This window comes from Budorcas taxicolor, chromosome 2 (assembly GCF_023091745.1).
Source record: "Budorcas taxicolor isolate Tak-1 chromosome 2, Takin1.1, whole genome shotgun sequence".
NCBI classification, from domain to species: Eukaryota; Metazoa; Chordata; class Mammalia; order Artiodactyla; family Bovidae; genus Budorcas; species Budorcas taxicolor.
The window spans coordinates 139,258,686-139,284,734 of record NC_068911.1 but is presented as its reverse complement, the minus strand read 5'-3'; the positions used below and the strand labels follow the sequence as shown (position 1 = coordinate 139,284,734).

Here is a 26,049-nt window from a genome sequence, read left to right as displayed (position 1 = left end):
ACAACTATGGAACTCAGCAGGTTAGAGTATAAAGTTGAGAGTGATGAATTTAAGTCATGATATAATTTAAAAACTTAGGACTGGAAGTGATCACTTGAGGGAGAGTTATAGAAAGAAAAGAGAGGCCAAATCAAGCTATGGGGCCTTCTCAAAATTCTAAAGGCCAACCATAAAAGTCGAAGAAGAAAATGGACAATGATGTGAGACAGCTATTGTGTCATAGAAGCAGAAAGATGAATACAATATTTCAAATAGGGGAGAATAACCAACTTCTCCAGTGCTGCTGAGAAAATAAGTATGACAAGGAAAAAGAATGACCACTAGGTTTATCCACTTGAAATTCCATATAATTGAGTACCTAGGATTTACTAGGGTCTATGATTAGTGTTTCCCCTACAACAAATATTGCCCCTCCTCAGTGAGGTAAGTTTTATTATCCCCATTTATAAATGTGGAAAGTGAGGCTCAGAGAGGATAATTAATTATCCAAGATCAAACAGCTGGAATTCAATGCTTACTCTGGGTCGACATAAGAGATAAACTTGTTAACAAGTAATATAAAATAGTTTATGTACATGCTTAATAAATCATGATCATTGATGAAAAATCATAATTTGTTGGGGTACCTATAAAATATGTGTGTGTGTGTGCTAAGTCACTTCAGTCGTACCTGACTCTTGGCAATAGTATGGCCTGTAGTCCATGGTTTTCTCCAGCCAAGAATACTGGAGTGGGGGACTTCCCTGGCAGTACAGTGGTTAAGATTCCTGGCTTTCACTATGGGGGCACGAGTTTGATCCCTGGTTGGGGAACCAAGCTCCCACATGCCACAGCCTATGGCCAAAACAAAAAAAATACTAAAGTGGGTTGCCGTGCTCTCCTCCAGGGGATCTTCCTGACCCAGAGATCACACCCACATCTCTATGTCTCCTGCACTGGCAGGTGGGTTCTTTACCACTAGTGTCACCTGGGAAGCCCCATAAAATATAGTGGCTTTTAAATAAGGAAAACCACATGAGGTTTAAATTGAAATATATGAGTTATCATTACATATTTTCACCTATTGACTTATACATAAAGATATAGTAACAAGGTAGAAAAACATTTGTTTTTCATGCACTTTAAAATATTTCAATTAGTTTTCTAATAGAAAAAGGTGTTTAATATTTACATTAATATTTAGCTTAAGCAGCTCAAAGAAATGTTTGCAGACCCCTATCAAGGCTATAATTGGCTCACAAATGAGACTCCGCCAGCCTGCTGCTAAAATGGTTTACACAAAATTGAGAGATTTTTTTCTAATTGAAAGCTACTGATAATATAGGATGCTTGTTCCAAATAAGATATCTGCATTTTTTCAGGAAGGCAATATTAGGTTACTCTGATTTTAAAGAAGGTATACTTGAAAGTAAATGTAGGCAAAGTGTTTCTATTTCCTGCAAGAGTGAGAATTAATTATACACACAAAGAAAAATATGTAATCTCCATTTATGAACGAATTTATTTTCACATTTTCCGATTGCTGAGAATAATTTACATTTAAAGTGTCAAATTTGCTTCTCCTTTCTGAACAAGCACAATCCTTAAGATATTGATTTTTGAATGAAATAATGCTATTTTCAGCAACATGGATGGCCCTAGAGAACATCTTACTGAGTGAAATAAGTCAGAGATAGACAAACATCATATAATACCACTCATGTAGAATCTTTAAAAAAAGGTACAAATGAACCTATTTACAAAACAGACAGAGTTAAATATGTAGAAAATAAGCTTATGGTTATTTAGTGTTAGTCGTTCAGTCATGTCCAATTCTTTGTGACTCCATGGACTGTAGCCCACCAGGCTCCTCTCTCCCTGAGGTTTCTCAGACAAGAATACTGGAGTGGGTAACCATTCCCCTCCCCAGGAGTTCTTCTCAACCCAGGGATCGAACCTGGGTCTCCCAAATTGCAGGCAGATTCTTTACCAACTGAGCTACCAGGGAAGCCCCAAACTTATGGTTACCAGCAAGGAAAGGTGGGTAGGGATAAACTGGAAGATTGGGATTGACATACACACACTACCATGTATAAAATAGATATCTGATAAAGACCTACAATATAGCACAAGGAACTCTTCTGAAGACTCTATAATGGTCTGTATAGGAAAAGAGTCTGAAAATGAGTGGATATCTTGTATGTATAGGAATAACTGATTCACTTTGTGTTACATCTGAAACTAACACAATGTTGTAAGTCATCTATATTCCAATAAAAATTATTTAAAAGATATTTGCTTTTGGAAAAAAATTAAAATTAGAGCTTGATTTTCAACCTGAGGGTCATAGTTATGAAAATAAATGTGTTGTCTCATGTAGCACAAAGATTATAAGATGAGCACTCTCAGAGGGAAGACACTCTAAAACCCAATAGTAAACATCCAGATATTAAAAAACAGATGTCAGACTTTCCAGGTGGTCTAGTGCTTAAGACTCCATGCTTCTACTGCAGGGTGTACAGGTTCAGTCCCTGGTCAGGGAAGTTCCCACCTGTTGTGCAATGCAGCCAAGAACACTTTTTTAAATAGATGACAATTATTCTAGTTTAATTTTACTTTGACACACAAAATTTAAGAACCTGATCCATATTCTGATTTATCCCTTATTAAGTATTCAAATTCAAAAACTATCTTCATCTCATATAAAGCACATCTTTTAAAAATAACTTTTCTCAACTCTCATTTCATGAATTTGTGTGGATCATAACAAACTGTGGAAAATTCTTAAAGAGATGGGAATACCAGGCCACCTTACCTGACTCCTGTGAACCTATATGCAGGTCAAGAAGCAACAGTTAGAACCAGACATGAACAACAGACTGGTTCAAAACTGGGAAAGGAGTACCTCAAGGGTAGATATTGTCACCCTGCTTATTTAACTTATATGCAGAGTACATCATGAGAAATGCCGGGCTGGATGAATCACAAGCTGGAATCAAGACTGCCAGGAGAAATATCAACAACCTCATATACGCAGATGATGCCACTTCAATAGCAGAAAGTGAAGAGGAACTAAAGAGCCTCTTGTTAAAAGTAAAAGAGGAGAGTGAAAAAGCTGGCTTAAAACTCAACATTCAAAAAATTAAGATCATGGCAACCAGTCCTATCACTTCATGGCAAACAGATGTGGAAAAAGTAGAAACAGTGACAAATTTTATTTTCTTCAGCTCCAAAGTCACTACTGATGATGACTGCAGCCATGAAATTAAAAGAAGCTTGCTCCTTGGAAGAAAAGCTATGACAAACCTAGACAGCATATTAAAAAGTTGAGACATCACTTTGCTGACACGGGTCTGTATAGTCAAAATGAAAGTGAAAGTTGCTCAGTCATGTCCAACTCTTTGCAACCCCATGGACTATACAGTTCACGGAATTCTCCAGGGCCAGAATACTGGACTGGGTAGCCTTTCCCTTCTCCAGGGGATCTTCCCAATCCAGGGATCAAACCCAGGTCTCCCACATAGCAGGCAGATTCTTTACCAGCCGAGCCACAAGCAAAGTCCAAGAATACTAGAATTGGTGGCCTATTCCTTCTCCAGCAGATCTTCCCAACCCAGGAATAGAACTGGGGTTTCCTGCACTGCAGGCGAATTCTTCACCAAGTGAGCTATCAGGGTTTTTCCAGTAGTCATGTGTGGATGTGAGAGTTGGACTATAAAGAAGGCTGAGCACTGAAGCTTTCAAGTTGTGGTGCTGGAGAAGACTTTTGAGAGTCCCTTGGATGGCAAGGAGATCAAACCACTCAATCCTAAAGGAAATGAACCCTGAATATTCACTAGAAGGACTGATGCTGAAGCTGAAATGCCAATACTTTGGCCTCCTGATATGCAAAGCAGACTCATTGGAAAAGACTCTGATGCTGGGAAAGATTGCGGGTAGGAAAAGAAAGGGGTGACAGAAGATGAGATGGCTGGATGGCATCACTGACTCAAAGGACATGAGTTTAAGCAAACTCTGGGAAATAGTGAAGGACACGGAAGCCTAGGGTGCTGCAATCCATGAGATTGCAAAGAGTTGGACACCACTTAATGACTGAACAACAATAACTCTCAAAAGAAAAAAAATTCTTATAAAATGACCCACTTATTTGGGACTATTATGAGCTAGAATCCAAGTTGGTCTAAGAAAAGGAATCTATTTAGTTCTATTGCTCCAAAGCAGCATTTATGTAACTAGCAGAAATCTAGTAAGAACCTTCTATATAGCACTACTGCTGCTGTTAGGTTGTTCAGTCATGTACAGCTCTTTGCAGCTCCATGGACTGTAGTCTGCCAGGTTCCTCTGTCCATGGGATTTCCCAGGCACAAATACTGGAATGGGTTGACATTTCCTTCTCTAGAGGATCTTCCTAACCCAGGGATGAAACCTGCATCTCCTGCTTGTCAGATATCTCCCGTTTGGCAGGCAGATTCTTTACCACTGAGCCACCTGGGAAGCACACTGTATAGCATAAGGAACTATATTTAATATCTTGGAATAACGTGCAATGGAAGAGAATCTGTATAACTGAATCACTTTGCCATACACCTGAAACACTGTAAATCAACTATTCATTCAGTTCAGTTCAGTCGCTCAGTCGTGTCCAACTCTTTGCGACCCCATGAACCGCAGCACGCCAGGCCTCCCTGTCCATCACCAACTCCCGGAGTTTACCCGAACTCATGTCCTTTTAGTCAGTGATGCCATCTAACCACCTCATCTTCTGTCGTCCCCTTCTCCTCCTGCCCTCAATCTTTCCCAATATCAGGGTCTTTTCAAATGAGTCAGCTCTTCGCATCAGGTGGCCAAAATATAGGAGTTTCAGCTTCAACATCAGTCCTTCCAATGAACACCCACTATACTTCAATTTAAAAAAACAGTAGAAATCTTCTTAATATATTTCTACTTTAGGCCTTATTATCATCCAATAATAAAGGCTTTCTTTTTTTCCATTTCATAACATGTATTCCCTCCAAACTTATCAGAGGGAATTATAGTTCTTTTTTCTGGTTTCAAAGACAGATGTACTTTCTAATTCTCACTCTAATAATAACAATAAAACAAATTACTAAGATTTACCATTAAAAGACTGGTAACCTAAATAAGGAACTTTATCACAGAATATAAATAATATTAGAAATATTCTATCTACAAAGCAATATTGTAAAGGTGGGTGCTATTTTATTATTCATAAATAAAGACAAAATTATTTAAAGGCTTCCCATTTTAAAAGACATAAAAATAAATTCAAAATATATAATTTTCTAAATTAATCAAGCTTCCTATTTGCACAGTTTCTGAAATTTACTCTTTGATTAATGGTTTCATGAATCTTCCTAACAGAGTCATGGAACAAGAGATTGGAATCACAAGTCATGGGTTGGAGAATTTGTCTATCAATTACCAGCTATATGTGAATCCACTTTGTGAATTTAAAGGTAATGTATATATCTTAATTATTTTTTTCACTACTGTAAAAATATTGTACACTGGATGTTGGGAAAAGTTTAGGCTTCTAAAATAATTTTACCACATACCTAAAGATTCAAAAGATGGTAATAATCTCAAAGCTCCAATCAACAAATATAATTCAGATTAAAAAATTATCTTGGCATTTTAAGAAAATTAATGTCCTTTAGAAAGTCATATTTTAGCCTTTGTTATCTAAAATGGCTATTAGCACTTTTGGTTTTCCTTTCTATCACAAAAGATATGTCCTAAATTATACATAATTCTGCTTCCTAATAACATTCAAGCAATGTACTTAAAAGCTACTGGTTCAAAACATAAGTCTGTGTATCATACTAAGAGGGATGCTACTGAATAGCTTCATATTCAGCATAAGAATACTGGAGTGGGTTGCCATTTTCTTCTCCAGGGGAACTTCCCGACCCAGGGATCGAACCTGGGTCTCCTGCATTGTAGGCAGACACTTTACCATCTGAGCCACAAGGGAAGCCCTATAATTGAGCCAGTACTTGGTAATTAATGGAAAACATCAGTTAAAGCAGAGACCCCAAAAAAGTTTAGATATAAATTAAATCAACATTTTAAAAAACATATAGTTTTAAGGGCTTTTCTGCTGATTAGAATTTCATATAATAGTTCCTTGGACAGTAAGGAGATTAAAACAGTCAAATCCTAAAGGAAATCAATCCTAAATATTCATTGGAAGGACTGATGCTGAAGCTGAAGCTCCACTTTGGCCACCTAGTACGAAGACCCGACTCATTAGAAAAGACCCTGATGCTGGGAAAGATTGAAGGCAGGAGGAGAAGGGGACGACAGAGAACGAGCTGGTTGAATGGCACCACCAACTCAATGGACATGAGTTTGAGCACACTCAGGAGTTGGTGATGGACAGGGAAGCCTGGAGTGTTGCAGTTCATGGGGTGGCAAAGAGTCAGACACAACAGCAATAGGTTATATTATATATACATTATATAAAATCTAACCTAATAGGTTTACTAACCTAACTTTGATTTCCTTAAAGAAAAACAAGGACTTAAAGATATTTCCCAAAAATCTGAATTTTTGTTGCAATTTTTTACAAGTTTTTCATCTATACTGACTTGTAGGTGTGTCTTAATAGTCCCATCTTTATAAAGACTCTCCAAAAATGTAACTTAGCTTTCATAAAGCAAATTATTCTTTGCCTTAGTTTATACAGCTTAAAAAACTGAATTATGTAATTACAACAAAAATTACAAGTGCCCTAAACAATTTGAAAAATGGGGCAGTAGGGTACTGGAGCCAGCTCCCACCAATTCACATGAGCTAACTGAATACATCTTTCCTAGATCCTCATTTAATGACATCACTTTGGTAGCTTGAAATTAGCCATGGAGGAGCATTTATACCATGGATATCAGCAAACATTTTTTAACATTTTTTATTGGAGTATAGTTGATTTACAAAGCTGCATTATTTTCAGGTGTACACCAAAGTGAATCAGTTATACATATACATATATGCACTTTTTTCCCATATATGCCATTATAGAGTATTGAGTAGAGTTCCCTGTGCTATACAATAGATCCTTATTAGTTAACCTATTTTATATATTTATATATATATATATATATATATAGTAGTATCAGCAAACATTTTAAATCAAAGCTGTTTTTTCAGAGAACCAAGTGTTAAGCCTTTACAAGCACACCACAAGTACTGGGTATAAAGTGGTCCTGCAGTATCCAAGGGTGGTTGGTTTTAGGAGCCCCTAAAGATCCGGCTGCCGTCTTTGGGGTCACACAGAGTCAGACATGACTGAAGCGACGCAGCAGCAGCAGCAAAGATGCCAAAATCCTGATGCTCAAGGACTTTATATAAAATTGTGCAATACATTACAGTAGATTCAGTCGGCCATCTGTATCTGTGGATGCAACTGTACTAGCAAAGAGCCTACTGACCAAGACCCTTCAGAATGCTCTGGGCTTCAGCCAAGATATTTTATAAGGCAAGTGGTTCAGCAGAGTTATGGTTAAGAAAATTCCTACTTTATCCTCAAGAGGGGCCAATGGAGGATAATAATTATTCTTCACATGTCTTTTAAGTATTTTACTTTGACAGAAGTTAAGAGAAGATTATTGTTGTTTCTTAAGTAAACTGTCCAGTCTAAAACCCATTGATTCTGTATTCTTACCGTTTTGTGATCATTAACAATCATTAGTTCTAAATATTTCATTTCTTCAAAGACACCACGGGATGGCTGTAGAAAATAAAAATATGTGATCAGAATGGTGGTTAAAGAAAATATCTCTAATGCCGACTGTTAAATGGAAGACTGACTTAGAATTTCAGAAGAACTCTTTGCTGCTCACTTTATGAACATCCTCAAAGAAACTTGGTCAGGGAAATGGAAGGAAAAACTGACTATAAAGTGTGAGTAAACACACAATTGGGCTTCCCTGGTGGCTCAGTGGTAAAGATCTGCCTGCCAATGCAAGAGACAAGCGTTTGATCCCTGGTCCAAGAAGATCCTTTGGAGAAAGAAATGGCAACCCACTCTAGTATTCTTGCCTGAAGAACCCATATAGTCTGTAGGGTCACAAAGAGTCAGACCCAACTTAGCAACTGAACAAAAAAGACAAAACATACAGTTGGGCTTCCCCAGTGGCTTAGAGATCAAATATCTGCCTGCAATGCAGGAGACCTGGAGAAGACATGGGTCTGATTCTTGGGTGAGGAAGATCCCCTGGAAGGGGAACTGGACACCAACTCCAATATTCCTGCCTGAAAATCCCCAAGGATAGAGGAGCCTGTTGGGCTATATAGTCCATGGGGCTGCAAAGAGTTGGACACAACTAAGCAACTAAACAACAACAAATGTACAATCGTTCAGAAAAGAACTATTTTTAATTATCATTAGGTCCGCATCCAGAAAGAGAGCAGCTCAGGTGGTTTTCATGCAATTTTTACATGTAAAAATATTCTAGAGAAAAAGCATAATTATTAATATGTTAAAATAAATAAATCTCAATAAGAACAGCATAGTACATCTGGAATAGGTACCAGTGTAGTCATATAGAAACCTGAATTCAGGGGAATGAACGTCTCATAATACTGTACTAATTCCTAACCACACAACTTCTCAAAGGGACAAATGTTGACAATTATCATATTCTAAAGTTTGATTACTAGATAATCCTTTAAAGAGTAAGGGCTAAATATTTTAGCTGTCATTTGGACTATCATTTGTTTTTCATAGTTAGAAGAGCACATGGTGATTGATCAGTTTATATTTGATAAGACTGGACTGCAGTCAAACATCAACAGTCTATATAAAATGTATTATTACCAACTGCAATTTCAAGAGTAACCAAAAACAGATCTTTAAGTTAAAGAAAATTGTATCCATAATCACCACAATTCAAAGACAAGCTCATAAAAGAGAGGGTGATTTGACCTATCACTAAGTTCTCGATGGCTGGTGGTCTAATTTTCCGCAAGAATTACATTTAGCAAAACACTATCTTAACTCTGCAATTTTGGGGAATTCCCTGGCAGTCCTGTGGCTAGGACTCCTCATTCTATTGCAGGGGCATGGGTTCAATCCCTGGTCAGCAAACTAAAATCCCACAGACTGTGCAACACAGTCAAAAAAATAAAAAGTGCAATTTTCAGTATAATTACTCATTAAGTTATCAAGTAAATTACCATGTAATCCATATGCTGTGGAATTAATTTTTGGTTACATAGCATTCACCATGTAATTACTAACAGTCCCCATCATTACAGCTTTCTAACCTATTATGAAATACACTAGGAACATAATTTCAATTCGAAAGCCCCTATACATTTATCAATACATAGGAGCTCTATGAAAGTTGTTGATTATATAATTACAGGATTCTTATTTAGTAATTCAGTGCCACACTCACATTTACTGCTCTCTTCCGTCTCCTCTTCAACCACTGTAATTCAGATAGAAAAGGCCACTGGTCACTGCTTTCCATACCTGTGCAAAAGAGACAGAATACCAAAATCTATGTTTGACTGCATTTCAATGGGAGAATGTTTTAAAAATATTATGTGAGGGAATAGCAGCATTGATAGCATTTGTCTTCTCAAAGTCAAAATAAACTAAGGTGGAAAAAGCATGCCAATTATTAAACTGTTCACATTTTCATGGTCACAAATGTAATCTAAAAGCATCATTTTCTTCGAAACCTCATGAAAAACATAACGAGCTCTTCAAGACTCCTAGGAATATGCATATTTGATCTACAAGCACCTGACCCTAGATACCAGAAAATTTAGAATTCTACAATGCTTAATTCACTTTATTTTTTTAATGCTTTCCTTTTCTTTTTTTTTTTTTTCTTTTTTTTGCTTTCCTTTTCTTAAAGGGTTTTTATTATTTGGCTTCACCAAATATTCAGTCTCCACTGTGGCATGTGGGATATAGTTCCCTGACCAGGGATCAAACTCAGGCCCCCTGCACTGGGATCTTGGAGTCTTAGCCACCGGACTACCAGGGAAGTCCCCTTAATTTATTTTAGATTCAAAAAGAATGCATGGCATAACCTTTTGCATAAATTACTAAAAACGTTTGGTACTGATACACAGAAATAACATTGCATACCCCAATAATCCAAAAGCGGCTTTTGCCAAATCTTAAGCATGCTTAAGATGCCTCAGAACCAGACCATGAGAGAGAGAATACCAGCTGGTCAAAGAGCAGCAAACTTCCACGAAAATCTAAGGATGAACCTCCCTGAAATAACTCTGTTAAATATGGCCACAGTCTACAGTTTCTAGCACAGCTTTACATCTGAGTTTCATATTTCAGTCTTTCCACTGGAAACGACTCTTCATGCTTCATTACATGAAAGCCACATGAACTGCCCACCAACACTTCTCACTCCAGATCTGAAACCAATTCCACTTTCCAACAAGCCTGCATATCTACCAAGCTTCAAGTCAAAGCTTCTAGTACATAAAACAGAATGGCTACTTTAATTAAAACTTACTGAGATTCTTCATTTGCTTAGAATATTGTCCTGCCAAGATTTTCTGGATTATATGCGGCCGACCTGTGCTTTTCTGAAACAAAAACAATTAGTCAATTAAAAAGCAAGATATGATTACATCTGTATGGAACAGTGCTAGCACTTTCTCTAATATCCTCCTTAAAATGGGAACATTTGTATGCTGATGGTTTAGTTACCAAAAATGAAAAGTATATGTCTTGTTAAAAGTTGAACTTCAAATAAAATAGAGCATCATCCAATTGCCCCAGTTTAGATAAAAAACATAGTTTCATTAGTACTCTTAAACCTTAACTTTCTTCAAACACATGCATAAGAAATTCACAAGAAAGAAACACAAGTGGGCAATGACTGCACAATGTAAGATGAATACTTTAACACTTCTTCAAAATGCGAGTAAAAAGATATGCCAACTTTTGCCAGCAGGTTGGCAAAGGTTTAAACATTATGACAACCACAGTCAATTACAGTTGCAAGGCAAAAATCACTTTTACACACTGCTGGCAGCACAGGTCAGAGAGAAATTTAATAAGTCTATCAACAATCTTGAACATATCCATATCCTTTGCCTAAGATATACTTTTATTAAAGTCTTATTTCCATCATTATAAGCTTCCATTACTGAGTGCAAAGGATGCGTTACCAATTTACCAATTTAATGCTCATAAGCACTCTATATGTTGCATATTTCATTGCCACTTAACAAAAATATTGAGGTTCAGAGGATACATCAATGAGTTCAAATTATATTACAAAATAATGGTCCATTTATTTTTTAAAATATGGGGACGTATCACTGAAAAACTGGAAGAATGTGCACTGAAAGGTAAAGAGAAGTTATCCCTAGGGGATGGGATAATGGATAAATACTATTCAGTTAAATATTTGCTTATTGCACTTTTCCAAATTCCCCACAATGTTTTATAATCATAAAAAAAACTCATTTTAAAAAGTGATCTTATTAAGTTACATAAAAGACATAATAATTAAAAGTTTTGCCATTCATTTATTATTTGAGAAATAACATGAGTTCTCACAGGAAATACCTTATCCATATTATTGGACTTATAAAGCATACTAAAATTAGTGGTAAATTAAATATCAAAAATCTAAATTCAAGTACCATAGACTCTTAATTCTGGTATCAAGGAAAACATACATGGAGTGATGAAACCCACAACTAGGCAACATAATTTTAAAAACCAGCTAAAGTTTTAAGCATTGCTTCTTTCCCTCTCCCATGGTAAAGATGAGGATAAATCGTTGCATGAATGAAAGGCAGGCAGTAAAAAGGAAGGCAAAAGGGAAAAGGCATTAAGTATATAACAATTAGCTCCTGAAGAAAAGGATTATGGGTTTAACAATGCAAAACCAATGCTGTAAACATTATGATAATAACACCTTATAAATCTCTTTAACAGTTTAATAGACATAGTCATATATATTTATTAATTCATCGTATGTATAAAATTGCCCTATGAGGGATGTAATGGAAAATAATTTCATTTTACCTATTTAAAGACTCAAGGCTTAGAAAGTTGTTATTTGGGGGGCGGGAGTGGGGGTGTTGCTCTTTGGCTTTGTTTTTGTTTTATTTTAGGGTCACAGGATCCTTAATCAATGCCAGAAATCAAAGTCAATTTTTTACTGTATGAGTGTGCTGTACATAGTTTATCTACCTACAAGTAGAGTAAGGGAAAATATTTTACTTAATCATAATGTCTTTATCTATCTAGGTGGGGTGATCTTCATTATCTGATCATTTTTAAATTATCAGTTAAAAATAATACTGCTTTACTCAAACATAAAGACTTTTCTGCCTCAAATTTGAAATTACCCCATATTCATACACATGTTGCCATATAAAGAAAATAAATACTTATCTGTTCAACTATTATTATCAATAGCCTGAATGACTATTTCCTGTCTCTAAATTTATCTTATCTACATTTGAAATTTCCAAATACTTAAAAAACAACTTTTTCTGCTCGCCATCAATGACTGCAATATCCTGATGCTGTCACTTTCAAACTGCTATTTTCCCATCAGCAGTACTTTTCACTGTTAGGACTTCCCAACTGACACCTCTCAGCACCTTCACCTCCTACGGTCTGTTCCTCTCCAGACCAGCAGAGCTCCTTGCAGTTCCTAAAATGCACTGAGAATGCTCCTACCACAGGGCCTTTGCACTTCTTCTCCTGTAATACACATCCAGTCCCCTAATTTCCTGAAGGTCTTCATCCAAAAATCACCACCTCATGTGCCCTGCCCTGGACAGTTAACATAAATTTTCACTCTCCTCCCTACCATTCCAAGTGGCACTAGTGGTAAAGAATCCGCCTGCCAATGTAGGAGATGTAAGAGATACAGTTTCGATCCCTGGGTCGGGAAGATCCCCTGGAGGAGGGTATGGCAACCCACTCCAGTATTCTTGCCTGGAGAATCCCAAGGACAGTGGAGCTTGGCAGGCTACGGTCTACAGCGTTCCAAAGAGTCTGACTCAACTGAAGTGACTTGGCATGCACCACCTTCCCAACTTCATTTTTCTCTCCTCAGTATGCACTATCTAGCATACCATATAAAATTACCTATTCACCTATTTATTCCTTTCTCTGCCCCTGAAGACTACACACTCTATTAGCTCAGGTTCTGTGTCTATTCTGTTCACCATTTTATCCCCAGCACCTAAAATAATATCCAGTATGCAGAAAGCCCTTATTACAACATTGATGAATATATGTGTGCTTAGTCGCTCAGTTGTGTATGACTCTACGATCCCATGGACTGTAGCCCGCCAGGCTCCTCTGTCTATGGGGATTCTCCACGCGAGAATATTGGAATGGGTCATGCCCTCCTCCACAGATCTTCCCAACCCAGGGACTGAACCCAGGCCTCCTGCATTGCAGGCAAATTTCTTTACTGTCTGAGCCACCAGGGAAGCATGAATACATAAATATACCAAATTTTAAATTTAGTTGCATTCGATTAGTTAGCAACATGATCAGAGTACATGATTTCTTTTTTCCAGTTTTATTGAGATATCATTGACATATAGCACTGGAAAAGTTTAAAGTATACAACATAATAATTTGATAGATGCATATTATACAATGAACACCACAATAAGTGTAGTTAATATCCATCGCTTCACTTAGTTATGCATTTTTGTCCTTGTGTCGAGAACTTTTAAAATCTATTCTCAGCAGCTTTGAAATATATAATACTATATTGTTAATGACAGTCACATGCTGTACACTGCATTCCCAGAATTTACTTAACTTAAAATTGGAAGTGTGTTCTTCTGACCACCTTCACTCATTTCCCCCACCAGTCTCTGGTAACCACAAATCTGTTGTGTTCATGTGAGTTCAGTTATATAGATTCCACATACAAATGAGATCACATAATGTTTGCCTTGTTCCAGCTGACTTAACTCACTTATGCCTTCATGATTTCTTACCTAGGTTGCTGGCCTATGCATGCCTCTAAATATTATTTTCTTCCATATCTCAAAAGAAAAATAAATACTGTTTAATATAGCCATAGTTGAACCCACAAATCTCCCCAATGAAGATTCTTAGACTCATAAAAGTTATATATATACTTGCTTACAGTCATAGAACTATCTAAAGACCATGAGAATAAAAGCTTGCTTAAAGGAAAACAAATTGGTCAGTATAAAACAAAGCATCTTATCTGTTTTCTCTTCTGACTGGGAAGAACTGATCTTAGCTTCAGAAAATATTTGAGGCTTCTTACCATCCCTTATTGACATGCCACCTCCGACATGCAACCTAGGCTCCCCCGTCCCTGGGATTCTCCAGGCAAGAACACTGGAGTGGGTTGCCATTTCTTTCTCCAATGCATGAAAGTGAAAATTAAAGTGAAGTCGCTCAGTCGTGTCCGACTCTTCGCGACCCCATGTAGTGCTCTAGATAAATGTATTTTGAAATCTATGTGATCATCTCTTGAGTGCTCAAAAACAAAATGCTGGAAAAATAAAGCACCATAAAAAAACTGATGTCACAGTCACACTCACCTCATTGTGAAACAGGTCCAGTGGTTCTATCATATACACAAAGGTATGATCTTCAAACATACCACTACGACACAAGGAACCACAGAAAGAGAGTTAACACATATAGCAAACACACTGTCTTTAAAAATGAGTGCATCTGAATAAATACCTTTATTCTGCCTCAAATCAAATTCACATATCTGCATGGAATCACCCTGTGGTCCTAGCATTGCACTAGACAATGTCTAGGCTACAGAAAGTGCAAAAAGTGTACAAGAGAAGCATACACATTATACCTGGTATGATTGATTAGTTTTTGGAATTAAATGAACAGATAAGAAGGTCAGATTGGGATAGGACTGTTGATGCTGTTCTAATATCCTGAGTTATTACCGAACCATGTACAACTAGTACAAATTTGATTCGCAAATCCAGTATCATCTGTAAGAAACAGGTTCTTAGTGTATAAGAATAATCTAAAAACATTTGATTCTGAAGAGTCAAACAGAATTATCTTTATGCTTGCAAATTGTGAATTTCTAAGACTGTGTTGGGAACCACATTTAATTTTGAGAGACACAGGATTTTTTGTAAAGTGTGTAAATAAGATTTTCAAGATCTGTTTCATCACATGGCTGTAACAGATTTTTCCACAAAGTGCTACTGTGTTTGAATCTAAAAGGCACCTACAAATGTTTTTTAAGAGCCTGCCTGAAAACCGAAGCATGGGCTCCTCTTCTTTCAAACCACCCTTGCCTGGCCACCTTCACCTTATCCTTAGGTTAAGCTGACTGATAGTTCTTCTGGGAAATACCTCTGGGAAACCTTTCTGGGCTAGGTTCAGCCACCCCCAAAGTCCCTGTCCTTCTCCTCCACAGTACCCACCAAAATGTCAGTTAAATAACAATCTGTATAATTATTCATTTAATCTCTACATCACCTGTGAGCTCTAAGTGTTAAGAGAGCAGGGACTATGCCCTCCTCGTTCACCACATCCAGTCTCTATCCCAGGACTGGTACAGAAGAGTCACTAAAATAAATATCTTTGAAAGACAAGATGGAAAGGGCGAAAGGAATGGATGAAAGCCAGGGGATTCTCCCTACGAGAGCCCCACATACTGGAGTCCATTGCAGGTTGACAGAGCCACCCTTGAGTCCTTGACACCTCTGATGTTGCCATGGTAGTAACAGTGCTCTCCACCCTGTAATACAGAAGAAGATTTTACCGATAAATTACGCTGTCTCCAGCATGATTCTCTCTTTGGGATGCATCTGTAAAGCCAAAAGAAAGGCAGGGATGATCCTAGAAACGCCTCCAGGTTGTTGTGAAATCTCAATGTTTCAACTTTTCTATAAGAAGCAGGTGTATATTCGATGTAATGAAGAAAAGGCTTTAACAGGAACAAGACATTAATGCAGCTGGAACAACTTTTATACCTTTCTTAAGCATGTGAGGGAGTAAACACTTAGCAGATATTGTTAGGGAATAAAATCTTCTACATAACTGAGGTGATTCCCCCAAAGGTGGTGTTTATCATCATTTTTTATGGAAAACTACATAAGAACTTGGTGATTTGCTTTCCTACCTTTTAAAATCAGTTGATAAATTTTTTAGAAATAATGTATGAACTTACTTTCCAAAGGCAAATAGTAACTGTAAGACCTATTTAAACATACACACACACACACACAGCAGTTTCCTAGCACTTTCTCTCACCTCCTCCATACCAACTATTTTTAACACTTTCAGCTGTTTCTTCTGCTGTTTACCTATGTATTTCTGAATGGAATAGTTATGCTGTTATATCCTAATTTATTTCACTTTAGAAATTACCTTCCTAATATAGAATCTCGAAAACTCTTCTTGCCCACAACACATTCTAACACACATCAGAAGCTTTTGGTTAAATTATATTTAGAGTTTGTATTATGACTACACAAATATTGTTCATAGCTGTGCCACTCCGATGACATTGTCTTTCATGCTCTATTTTAAAATTTTTTGAGACCTTTTCTTTCTTCTTTGCTTTTTCATGTATTCAGCATGTGTACAGACCCTATCATCTAAAGTATTATCTACAACTCTTCTCCTATGATCAGTTATAGCAGGTAAGTTATCAAGTCCATTTGGTTCCTGGAGACACCCCGCTTGTTTCACCCTCATGCTAGGTCTGATGCATGGCTGCATCCCAGGACTGGTCTATAGCAGGATCCTGGGAACTCCTCTGTCCTCCTTCTGTATTGAATCCTAGATCCTATGTCTTCTGCTTTCATGATCCCCTTTCCTGGAGGTACACATCCTCTGGTAATTTGTTGAAAAGGTATTTATGAAAGATAAATTTGAAAGTTGAAAATCCTGTTTCCATCTTCACACTAGATCATGTGGGTGGGGAGAGAATTCTAGATTGATAATTGCTTTCTCTCAGTATTTCAAAGGCATTGTGCACACTCTTAAACCTTCTAATGTTGAGAATTGGAAGTTATTCGAATGTTAAACATTGTCCATACAATCTATATTTCCCTTTTCAAGAAGATTGCAGGAAATTCTATTCATACCCATTTTCACAAAATCTCATGATGCACCTCAAGGTGGGACTTTGCTTATTGATTGTGCTGGGCACTTTCGAATCAAGAAAATGCATTCTACCCAATATTCTGTAATAACCTACATGGGAAAAAGAATCTGAAAAGAATGAATATCTATATATGTATAACTGAATCACTTTGCTGCACACCCTGAAACTAATACAACATTGCTTCCTTGTTGTTTTTTTTTAATTTAAATTTATTTATTTTAATTGGAGGCTAATTAATTTACAATATTGTATTGGTTTTCCCATACATCAACATGAATCCGCCACGGGTGTACACACGTTCCCCATCCTGAACCTCCCTCCCTCCTCCTTCCCCGTACCATCCCTCTGGGTCAACCCAGTGCACCAGCCCCAAGCATCCTGTATCCTGCATCAAACCTGGACTGGCAATTTGTTTCATATATGATATTATACATGTTTCAATGCCATTCTCCCAAATCATCGCACCCTCTCCCTCTCCCACAAAGTCCAAAAGACTGTTCTATACATTTGTGTCTCTTTTGCTGTCTCACATACAGGTTTATTGTTACCATCTTTCTAAATTCCATATATATGCGTTAGTATTTTGAACTGTGGTGTTGGAGAAGACTCTTGGGAGTCCCTTGGAATGCAAAGAGATCTAACCAGTCCATTCTGAAGGAGATCAGCCCTGAGATTTCTTTGGAAGGAATGATGCTAAAGCTGAAACTCCAGTATTTTGGCCACCTCATGTGAAGAGTTGACTCACTGGAAAAGACTCTGATGCTGGGAGGGACTGCGGGCAGGAGAAGGGGCCGACAGAGGATGAGATGGCTGGATGGCACCACTGACTCAATGGACATGAGTCTGAGTGGATTCCAGGAGTTGGTGATGGACAGGGAAGCCTGGCATGCTGCAATCCATGAGGTCACAAAGAGTCGGACACGACTGAGCGACTGAACTGATACTGTATTGGTGCTTTTCTTTCTGGCTTACTCACTCTGTATAATAGGCTCCAGTTTCATCCACCTCATTAGAACTGACTCAAATGTATTCTTTTTGATGACTGAATAATACTCCATTGTGTATATGTACCACAGCTTTCTTATCCATTCATCTGCTGATGGACATCTGGGTTGCTTCCATGTCCTGGTTATTATAAACAGTGCTGTGATGAACATTGGGGTACACGTGTCTCTTTCAATTCTGGTTTCCTCAGTGTGTATGCCCAGCAGTGGGATTGCTGGCTCAAAAGGCAGTTCTATTTCTAGTTTTTTAAGGAAACTCCACACTGTTCTCCACAGTGGCTGTACTAGTTTGAAACTAATACAACATTGTTAATCAACTATACTCCAATATAAAATAAGTTTTTTTTAAAACCCTACAACTCCACATGAAACATATTTGAGCATGTGTCAGTGCAGGTAATAATAATATATATATTAAAAGAGTAAAAAAAGAAAATGCATGCATTTCAGTTCTGGGAAACTTCTATTGTTTCTCTGATACGTCCCTTCCTTTCCATTCTTCTCTACAAATCGAGCTTTTTACTAAAGCAGAGGAATGGCTGCCTGGCTCTCTAGGGTAGGGAGTAGATCAGGGATTTAGTACCTTCACCAAGTAGACTTTCAACCAATCTTTCTGTTTTCTGGTACTTTCAATTCCTGGGGCTTTATGGGTGAAGAAACACAAGCTGGCTTGGTTCTGCTTGGTTTTGTCCCAGTGGAACTTAGCAGAGCAAGAAAAACTCAAACCTAGGACAATTACTCTTCATCCATCTGCTTTCTAGCTCCTACAGTCTTATGGACACCTCTTATTAGCTGTTTTCTCTTCTCTTAATCCTTGTGGGTTTATACCCTTTTTTAAATTCCTTAACTGTTATTCGAGTATGTCACTATAAGGAACTAGAGATAAATATAAGCACAGAATCCACACTGTCTAACCAGAAGTTTCCTATTTTTTTAATTTAATATTGAAATGTAATTTCCCTCATGGCTCAAATGATAAAAAAATCTGCCTGCAATTCAGGAGACCTGGGTTCAATCCCTGGGTTGGGAAGATCCCCTGGAAAAGGGAATGACTACCCACTCCAGTATTCTTGCCTGGGAAATCCCATGGATAGAGGAGCCTGGCAAGCTACAGTCAATGGGGTCACAAAGAGTCGGACATGACTGAGACACTAACACACACACATATAGTTGATTTACAATGTTGTACTAGTTTCACATGCATAGCAAAAGGATTCAGTTATACACACATATATGAGTAGAAGGGACTTCCCTATAGCTCAGATGGTAAAAAATCCGCTCGCAATGCAGGAGACCTGGGTTCGATCCCTGGGTCAGGAAGATCCCCTGGAGGAGGAAATGGCAATCCACTCCAGTATTCTTGCCTGGAGAATCCCATGGACAGAGGAACCTGGTGGGCTGGGGTCACAAAGAGTCGGACACGACTGTGACTAGCACACACACATACTGAGTAGAGTTCCCTGTGCTATACAGCAAGCCCTTGCTGATTATTTTATATACACAGTGGGTATATGTTAATCCCAAACTTCTTCAACAGAATATTGACTTTGACTTTTTATTACTGATTTACAGTCATCTCGATCACTGCTTATTAAGCTGTATTACAATAGCCTCAGATGATATTTAAGTGTGTAAAAGGGTACACCCATATATCAAATGACCACTCCCCAATTAAATTAGTTTGTTTCCTTTTAGTAAAGTTTCAGTGTTGGTTTCTAAAATTGGTATTACAATCTTGTTACTATTTTGTAAAGTGTTGCTTTTGCTTCTCAAAAATCTACTCCCAGTGGGCAAATACTGACTTCTACATACTATGTCAAATTCTATTTGCATATTCAATGCCGGAACTTGTTGGGGCAAATGGTACCACACATTCCAGTAATTTGAGAATCCAGATTAATACCTTGTAATTAAATACCAGACTCTTCCCATGATTCTAAAAACAACCATAGGAAACTGTAAATTCCATCAAATCAGTTATAGAGCGCTTTGTGTCACACCAAAAAGCTATCTTGAGTCAAGTGACTGTTAGGAGTGCACAGCAAACACTGTCATATTTACTTGACTTTTCTAAGAAAAGCTCTATTTTTTATATTTTCCTGCAAATAATCTTTTTTCCCAGAAAATATTTCCAAGTCTTTTCTTACACTTCAGTTTCATTCGCTTGCACTGAAAACTGAAAGCTGATGCGCTTTGGTACCTGTTTTAATTAAGGTAGAATATCATCTGAAGGGAACTGTTCAGTTCACGGTATATGTAGATGTGGATCACGATACTTCCAGGACTTTGAGACTTGCAGAAATATCTAATCCCTGATGTTTATCATCATAAGAAAGCTTTAATATCTAACTTGTGTAATTATATTAAACACAACACACAATTTGGCAAGTCGTAATTTAGCGTTAATATTAGTACTATTAGAAGACTTTCTGACTTCCTTATTGCTTAATTTACACCAAGTTTTTGAGAAAGCATTACCAGAAAAATACTATTTGGCAACTGTCCAGATTATGTAGCACTTTGTTAAAGTCACCACAAAGTAAGATCTTTGGGTATTTCATATTAAATAAATCCCTGTTGAGAAGTATTCTCTCTTGGGTATCAGGCTGACAGGAGCAGGTCAGGTCAGGCCTCTTCCAGGGGGAGGGCCTTGTTAATGAAGACACTGGATAGTCAGTTCCCAGGGTGCCTCCACCCAAGGTACTAGCCAGCTGAAACCCTCACTGCTTAATAGTAACTGCCATCTCTGTGTACAAACAGGGAGAGAGTCACAAAGTGCTAAAAGGCTCTGCCACAGATAGTGGAAAGCTAAACTGAATCCCACATCTGCAGGCTCCAGCGTTTCTTTCTGCAATCAGGAAGGCCTCAGACAGTTCAAGAGCACTGGTCAGAGACTTTGAGATCACCACCTATGAGGGGGTCACAGACCTGTAACTAGGCAAATGGCAGGCAGGAGAATCAAAAACGGCTCAATTGATGCACGAAACAGGTCTACATGTGTCTCCATGGGCATCAGCATTTTCAGATTAAAAACTGTCGGGTACTTATATTCAACAAAAATGGAGAATCTAATAAATAGAGATTATCGCATCAGCATTTTCAGATTAAAAACTGCCAGGTATTTATATTCAACAAAAATGGAGAATCTAATAAACGGAGATTATTGCATCGTCAAAGGAACTTAAAATAGGATGCATATACCTGAATTTGAGTATTACAAAATAAGGATACAAAAAAACATTTCAGCGAATTGGACAACTTGAGAACCCAACACCAGTTTAATTGTTTATCTTTGCTAAACTCAAGGGGAAAAAATGTCCAGGTATCAGAACATTTGTATGTCCTAATTTATATATTTTTATATATATATAGCTGAACTACATAAATTTTAGTGCTATATACATTTTTAATAGTTCACACAAGTTATACTATTCAGATTTAAAATAACTTTGTAGGGAGCCAGTGTGGGATGCTCTCTTGATTTCCTGGGGAGTGTTTTTTTCAACCTCCCAGCCAAGAGCCTTGCCCAAAGAAGCCCGTTGCCTCTGACAATACTCCCTGCCAAGAAGCATTCATGGGAGAAGTGAGTTTGAGTTTGACCATGGTGATGACTTGATAAGGAAAGCACACACACACACACAAATTCTAGGAGGGAAACATGATTAAAATGACAAAGAAAAGAACCAAGGTGAGAATAGAATACAGAACCTACAAGGGCAGGGATTTTTATCTGCTAGGTTCACCATTGCATATCCAGCTTCTAGAACAATGATGAGATCAGAGTGAGTGAAATCAACAGCTGTTTAATGAATGAATAAAAAAGGTCTTGTCACTCAGGCTCATGAAGAAGCCAGTCTTAAAGGACCAAAGGATTCAGGCTTGTTGAAAGAGTGGGTAAACAAACTCCCATTACCTATCTGAGTTGTTTTTTGTTTTTGTTTTTGTTTTTTTTTTTTTTTTTTTTGAGACACTCTTTTGTGATTCAGTGAGTTTTAATATATTAAAATAGAATTGTGGGACTTCCCTGGCAGGCCAGTGGTTAGGATTCTACACTTCCCCTGCAGGGGGCACAAACTCTATCCCTGGTCAGGGAACTAAGATCCCACATGCCAAGTGGGGCAGTCAAAAAAAAATAGAGGCTGCCACTGAACAACTTAGAATATGGGAAAGTAGAGAAAATGTGTTCTTCCTGTAGGGAGGTGAATCTCACCCCCCAAAAAGAGGAAGGGAATATGTAGACATGCTCAGCTCCTTCCCATCGGTTAAAGTGTTCTTGCTTCCCTGGGCAAGAGTGAGCAAAGAAATAGGAAGAAGCCAGGGTGAGCAAATACAGTTAGGAAAGGACAATATCCCCACCCCATAAAATTAAGAGTAACAAGGGAGGTGGGGACAGAACCACTGTTATCTATCCATTCAGTCTTACACTGCTGGTAGTTCTTTTACTAAGAAGAGAAACCAAAGTATTAGCAAGCATTTAAAGTGAATGGTTCGCCTAAAAGGGATTTAATAGAAATAGACTAAATTGAAAAAGAACTATTATACCATTATATTGATGCCTAACTCCTTTAGAACTGATACACTAAAAAATAACTTATGTTAATAGGTTCATCAATAAAATTGACCAACAAATCAACAAAGTTGTTTTGTTGTATACTGTGTTCAAAGCATCATGCTAGGAACTGTTGGTGCAGAAGCAAAGTTCTGTCATATGCATTTACTAATACCTGACACCTCTGAGCGACTGAACTGAATTGAACTGAATTCTATCCTGCCTACTTAATCTGTTGACCTCTCAGTTCCTATATTCACTTCACAAGGAAAGAAGCCCCTTTAATTCACTTTCATTCAACAAAAGTAAAAACATAGGACATTAACCTCTTCTTAGTTAAAAGTGGGAACTAGGTGGGGGCTTGGTAGTCATGAAATGGGAACACCTAGACATGTAGTAGCTCTGAAGTGTGACTCATCATTTTGTTTGAAACTAATTCCCAGAACATTTTAAATGTCTACATTTATATTTCACTTTAAAGCCAAGTAAGCTATTAGTGATTCTGTTCCTCCCTAGTCATACGAATAATAGTGTGTGTGTGTGTGTGTGTGTATGCATGCACATGTGTACTTTTGTCTAAATAATTTGAGATATTTGGAAGAAAGTTTGCAAGGTGTAAAAACAGGCTTATTTAACTTGCCATTCTTACATACTAATTTTCTTTTCTGGTATTCGGTATGAAGATTTTCTTAACATGGAACACAATGTGAACTTTAAAGACACACTTTTAAAAATAGATATGCAATGATAGTAGGAGTATGAATTTATACAAAATTTTAGAAAGAAAAACTGTGACTATGTGGCAAAAGCCTTAAAAATGTACCAACTCTTTAACCCAGAAAATTCCATTCTTGAAAGTAATCCTTAAGCAATTAGTAAAGAAGTACACGAAATATATTTAGAAGGGTTTTACTTAAAGTTATGGCAACCCACTCCAGTTTTCTTGCCTGGAGAATCCCCATGGACAGTGGAGCTGGTGGGCCACAGTCCATGGGGTCACCAAGAGTCGGACACGACTGAGTGACTAAGCACCAGCACTTAAAGTTATTTGTACAGTGAAATATTAGAAGCAATTTTAAATGTCTATCATTGTGGGATTAAACAAATTATAGCAAATGAGTTGGATACAACATTATACATCTTTTAAAAACAAAAGTTTAGCAGAAATTTTAATGCCTGTTAAAATATTTATAATATTGTTAGGCTAAAAACAATTTTATTTTCTCTGTTCTACTGTAAATTACCAAACCTTTGCAAGTAAATATATGGGTATAAGTTCTGATTATTACCTAGGACTTGATTCTCAGAAGGAAAATGAACAGTACAAAAGGGGTTATATAAATGATCTGTTTGTAGTTTTCATCACCTAAGTTATTTCCAGTATTCTGCTGGTCTGAGGAGCTGGGTATTTCTTTATTCCTTCATCCATCCTAATGTCATTTTCCTGGAAGTTGAAAGAATGACCACTCTTCCATCAGGGATATATAGATAATTGTATTCCCTTCCTGGAACCTCTAAACAAGTTCTCAAGATCCATTTGTTTGGTTTGAACTTTTTTTTCAGATTCCTGATAACTGTAATCAAGTTGTTTCTAGACATGTTCCTCAAATTTATACTCCCACCAATATTATTGTGACTTTTATTGGATATTATGATTTTTTTAAGAAATTTTAAAAGAAGCCATTTGTAGTCTCATTTTAACTTGTACTTGCTTATAAAAACTTTACCAGCCATTTGTATTTTTCTTTTGTGAAATATACATTTATGTCACTCATCCATTTGTGCTTAAATGGTTTACCTTTTATCAATATGTAATTTAGATTAATTCAAAGCATGTACAAATTGGCACAGAACATTGCCATGTTTGTTAAAAATGTTCTAATCTGAAATATTTTATTACAAATTTGCTTTATATTGTTTAACGAAATAAAATATGTATACATATATATTTTAAAATTTCTCCCACAGGATAGTGTATACCATATCAACTAGGGTTTGGGAGTGTGAGAGGCATACATGTAAGCTAAGTCACTTCAGTCGTGTCCAACTCTTTGCAACCCTATGGACTGTAGCACACCAGGCTCCTCTGTCCATGGCATTATCCAGGGAAGAATACTGGAGTGGGTTGCTGTGCCCTTCTCCAGAGGATCTTCCTGACCCAGGGATCAAACCCTCATCTCTTATGTCTCGGGGCATTGGCAGGTGGGTTCTTTACCACTAGTGGCACCTGGGAAACCCATATATATAGATGCATACAAATAAGCAGACTGTTACCACTTATTCATTAGATATGAAGCAAGTAAGTTTGAGTATATAAGCGGTTTGAGAAAATGGGTCACAAATAAGAAAAAAAGAAATAAACATGAAACAAACTCCAATGAACACTTCTTTTGTCAGTGCTAAAATACTCTTTGTTTCAAATTTCAGTTACAATTGATACAAGATTTGACATGTCTAATCCATGATAGGACCTCCATTTGGGACCTCAAATGACCTCTGGAGGCCAATTAGCTATTCCATTTCCTTAAAAAAAAAAACTTTCTTAGTGAGAAGTTTGGATCAGGTTACAGAGGCCTGCAAAGGTGGCTCATTTGCTGAGTCTGTAAAGGTCTCTTGCAATCTTCTCTTCTCCAGACTCATGATTCAGCATCTGCAGTGCTCACGGCACTGGCACAGCTGACAGAAGCTTTGGTTTGTACAAATGCCAGGCAGCACTGTTCCCGAGCTTGATTTAGCATTTCTGTTCACTTTCCACAACATTAACTTTTAGGGAGATTCGACAACCCCCCACCCCCACCCCCCGGCCCAAGATGCAGCCTAAGGTGAGAAGTGACAGATGAGTAACACATGGAAGTTCTTAATCTGAGGCATAAAACTCAAAGGTTTGGAACACACATCAAATTTCAAATGTGCCCATTGTTAGGTGGGCAATTATAAATCCTAAGAAATGTCATGACCCTTGGGCAGTAGTTAGTTCAGGCTACCTAGAGATATCTGTGGAGAGGATACAAGATGGACCAGCCCAGTTCCCCACACTGTACAACCCAGCAAGCCCACACTTTTGTGCCAGTGCTCATTAGCAATCAAGAAACAAAATCCAGTAATGTTTCCCCACCTTGTTTTGTTTCTCTGCTTGCATCCCATGCCTGAGGCATCCATGGACACACCTTATGCTCAGAGGTGCTCCGTAACCTTCCTACAGCTCAGTCTCTCTCTGGATGCAGCCATTCCAGGAATTTTCACCCTGACCAGGGGAGATCAACTGTGTTCCTTACATACAAGTAATCTCTCTCTCTTGTTTAATCTAAATCCACTTTTCCTTATTGATTCTCTATGAAAAGAATAGTTAATCTCCAATGAAGGAAATCAAGCACCCAACTGCATTGATATT

At 37.5% G+C, this 26,049-nt stretch overlaps 1 protein-coding gene across 1 annotated transcript in view; it reads right to left on the bottom strand.

Moving 5' to 3' along the window:
- Positions 1 to 26,049, bottom strand: part of ADAM23 (ADAM metallopeptidase domain 23) — a 185,108-nt gene that overhangs the window by 57,204 nt on the left and 101,855 nt on the right. The window contains exons 5-9 of the mRNA XM_052635428.1: positions 15,649 to 15,731; positions 14,551 to 14,614; positions 10,494 to 10,566; positions 9,402 to 9,478; positions 7,664 to 7,729 (exon numbers count right to left, since the gene is read on the bottom strand). Coding sequence (XP_052491388.1) covers positions 7,664 to 7,729; positions 9,402 to 9,478; positions 10,494 to 10,566; positions 14,551 to 14,614; positions 15,649 to 15,731 — 363 coding nt within the window. The remainder of the gene's footprint in view (positions 1 to 7,663; positions 7,730 to 9,401; positions 9,479 to 10,493; positions 10,567 to 14,550; positions 14,615 to 15,648; positions 15,732 to 26,049) is intronic.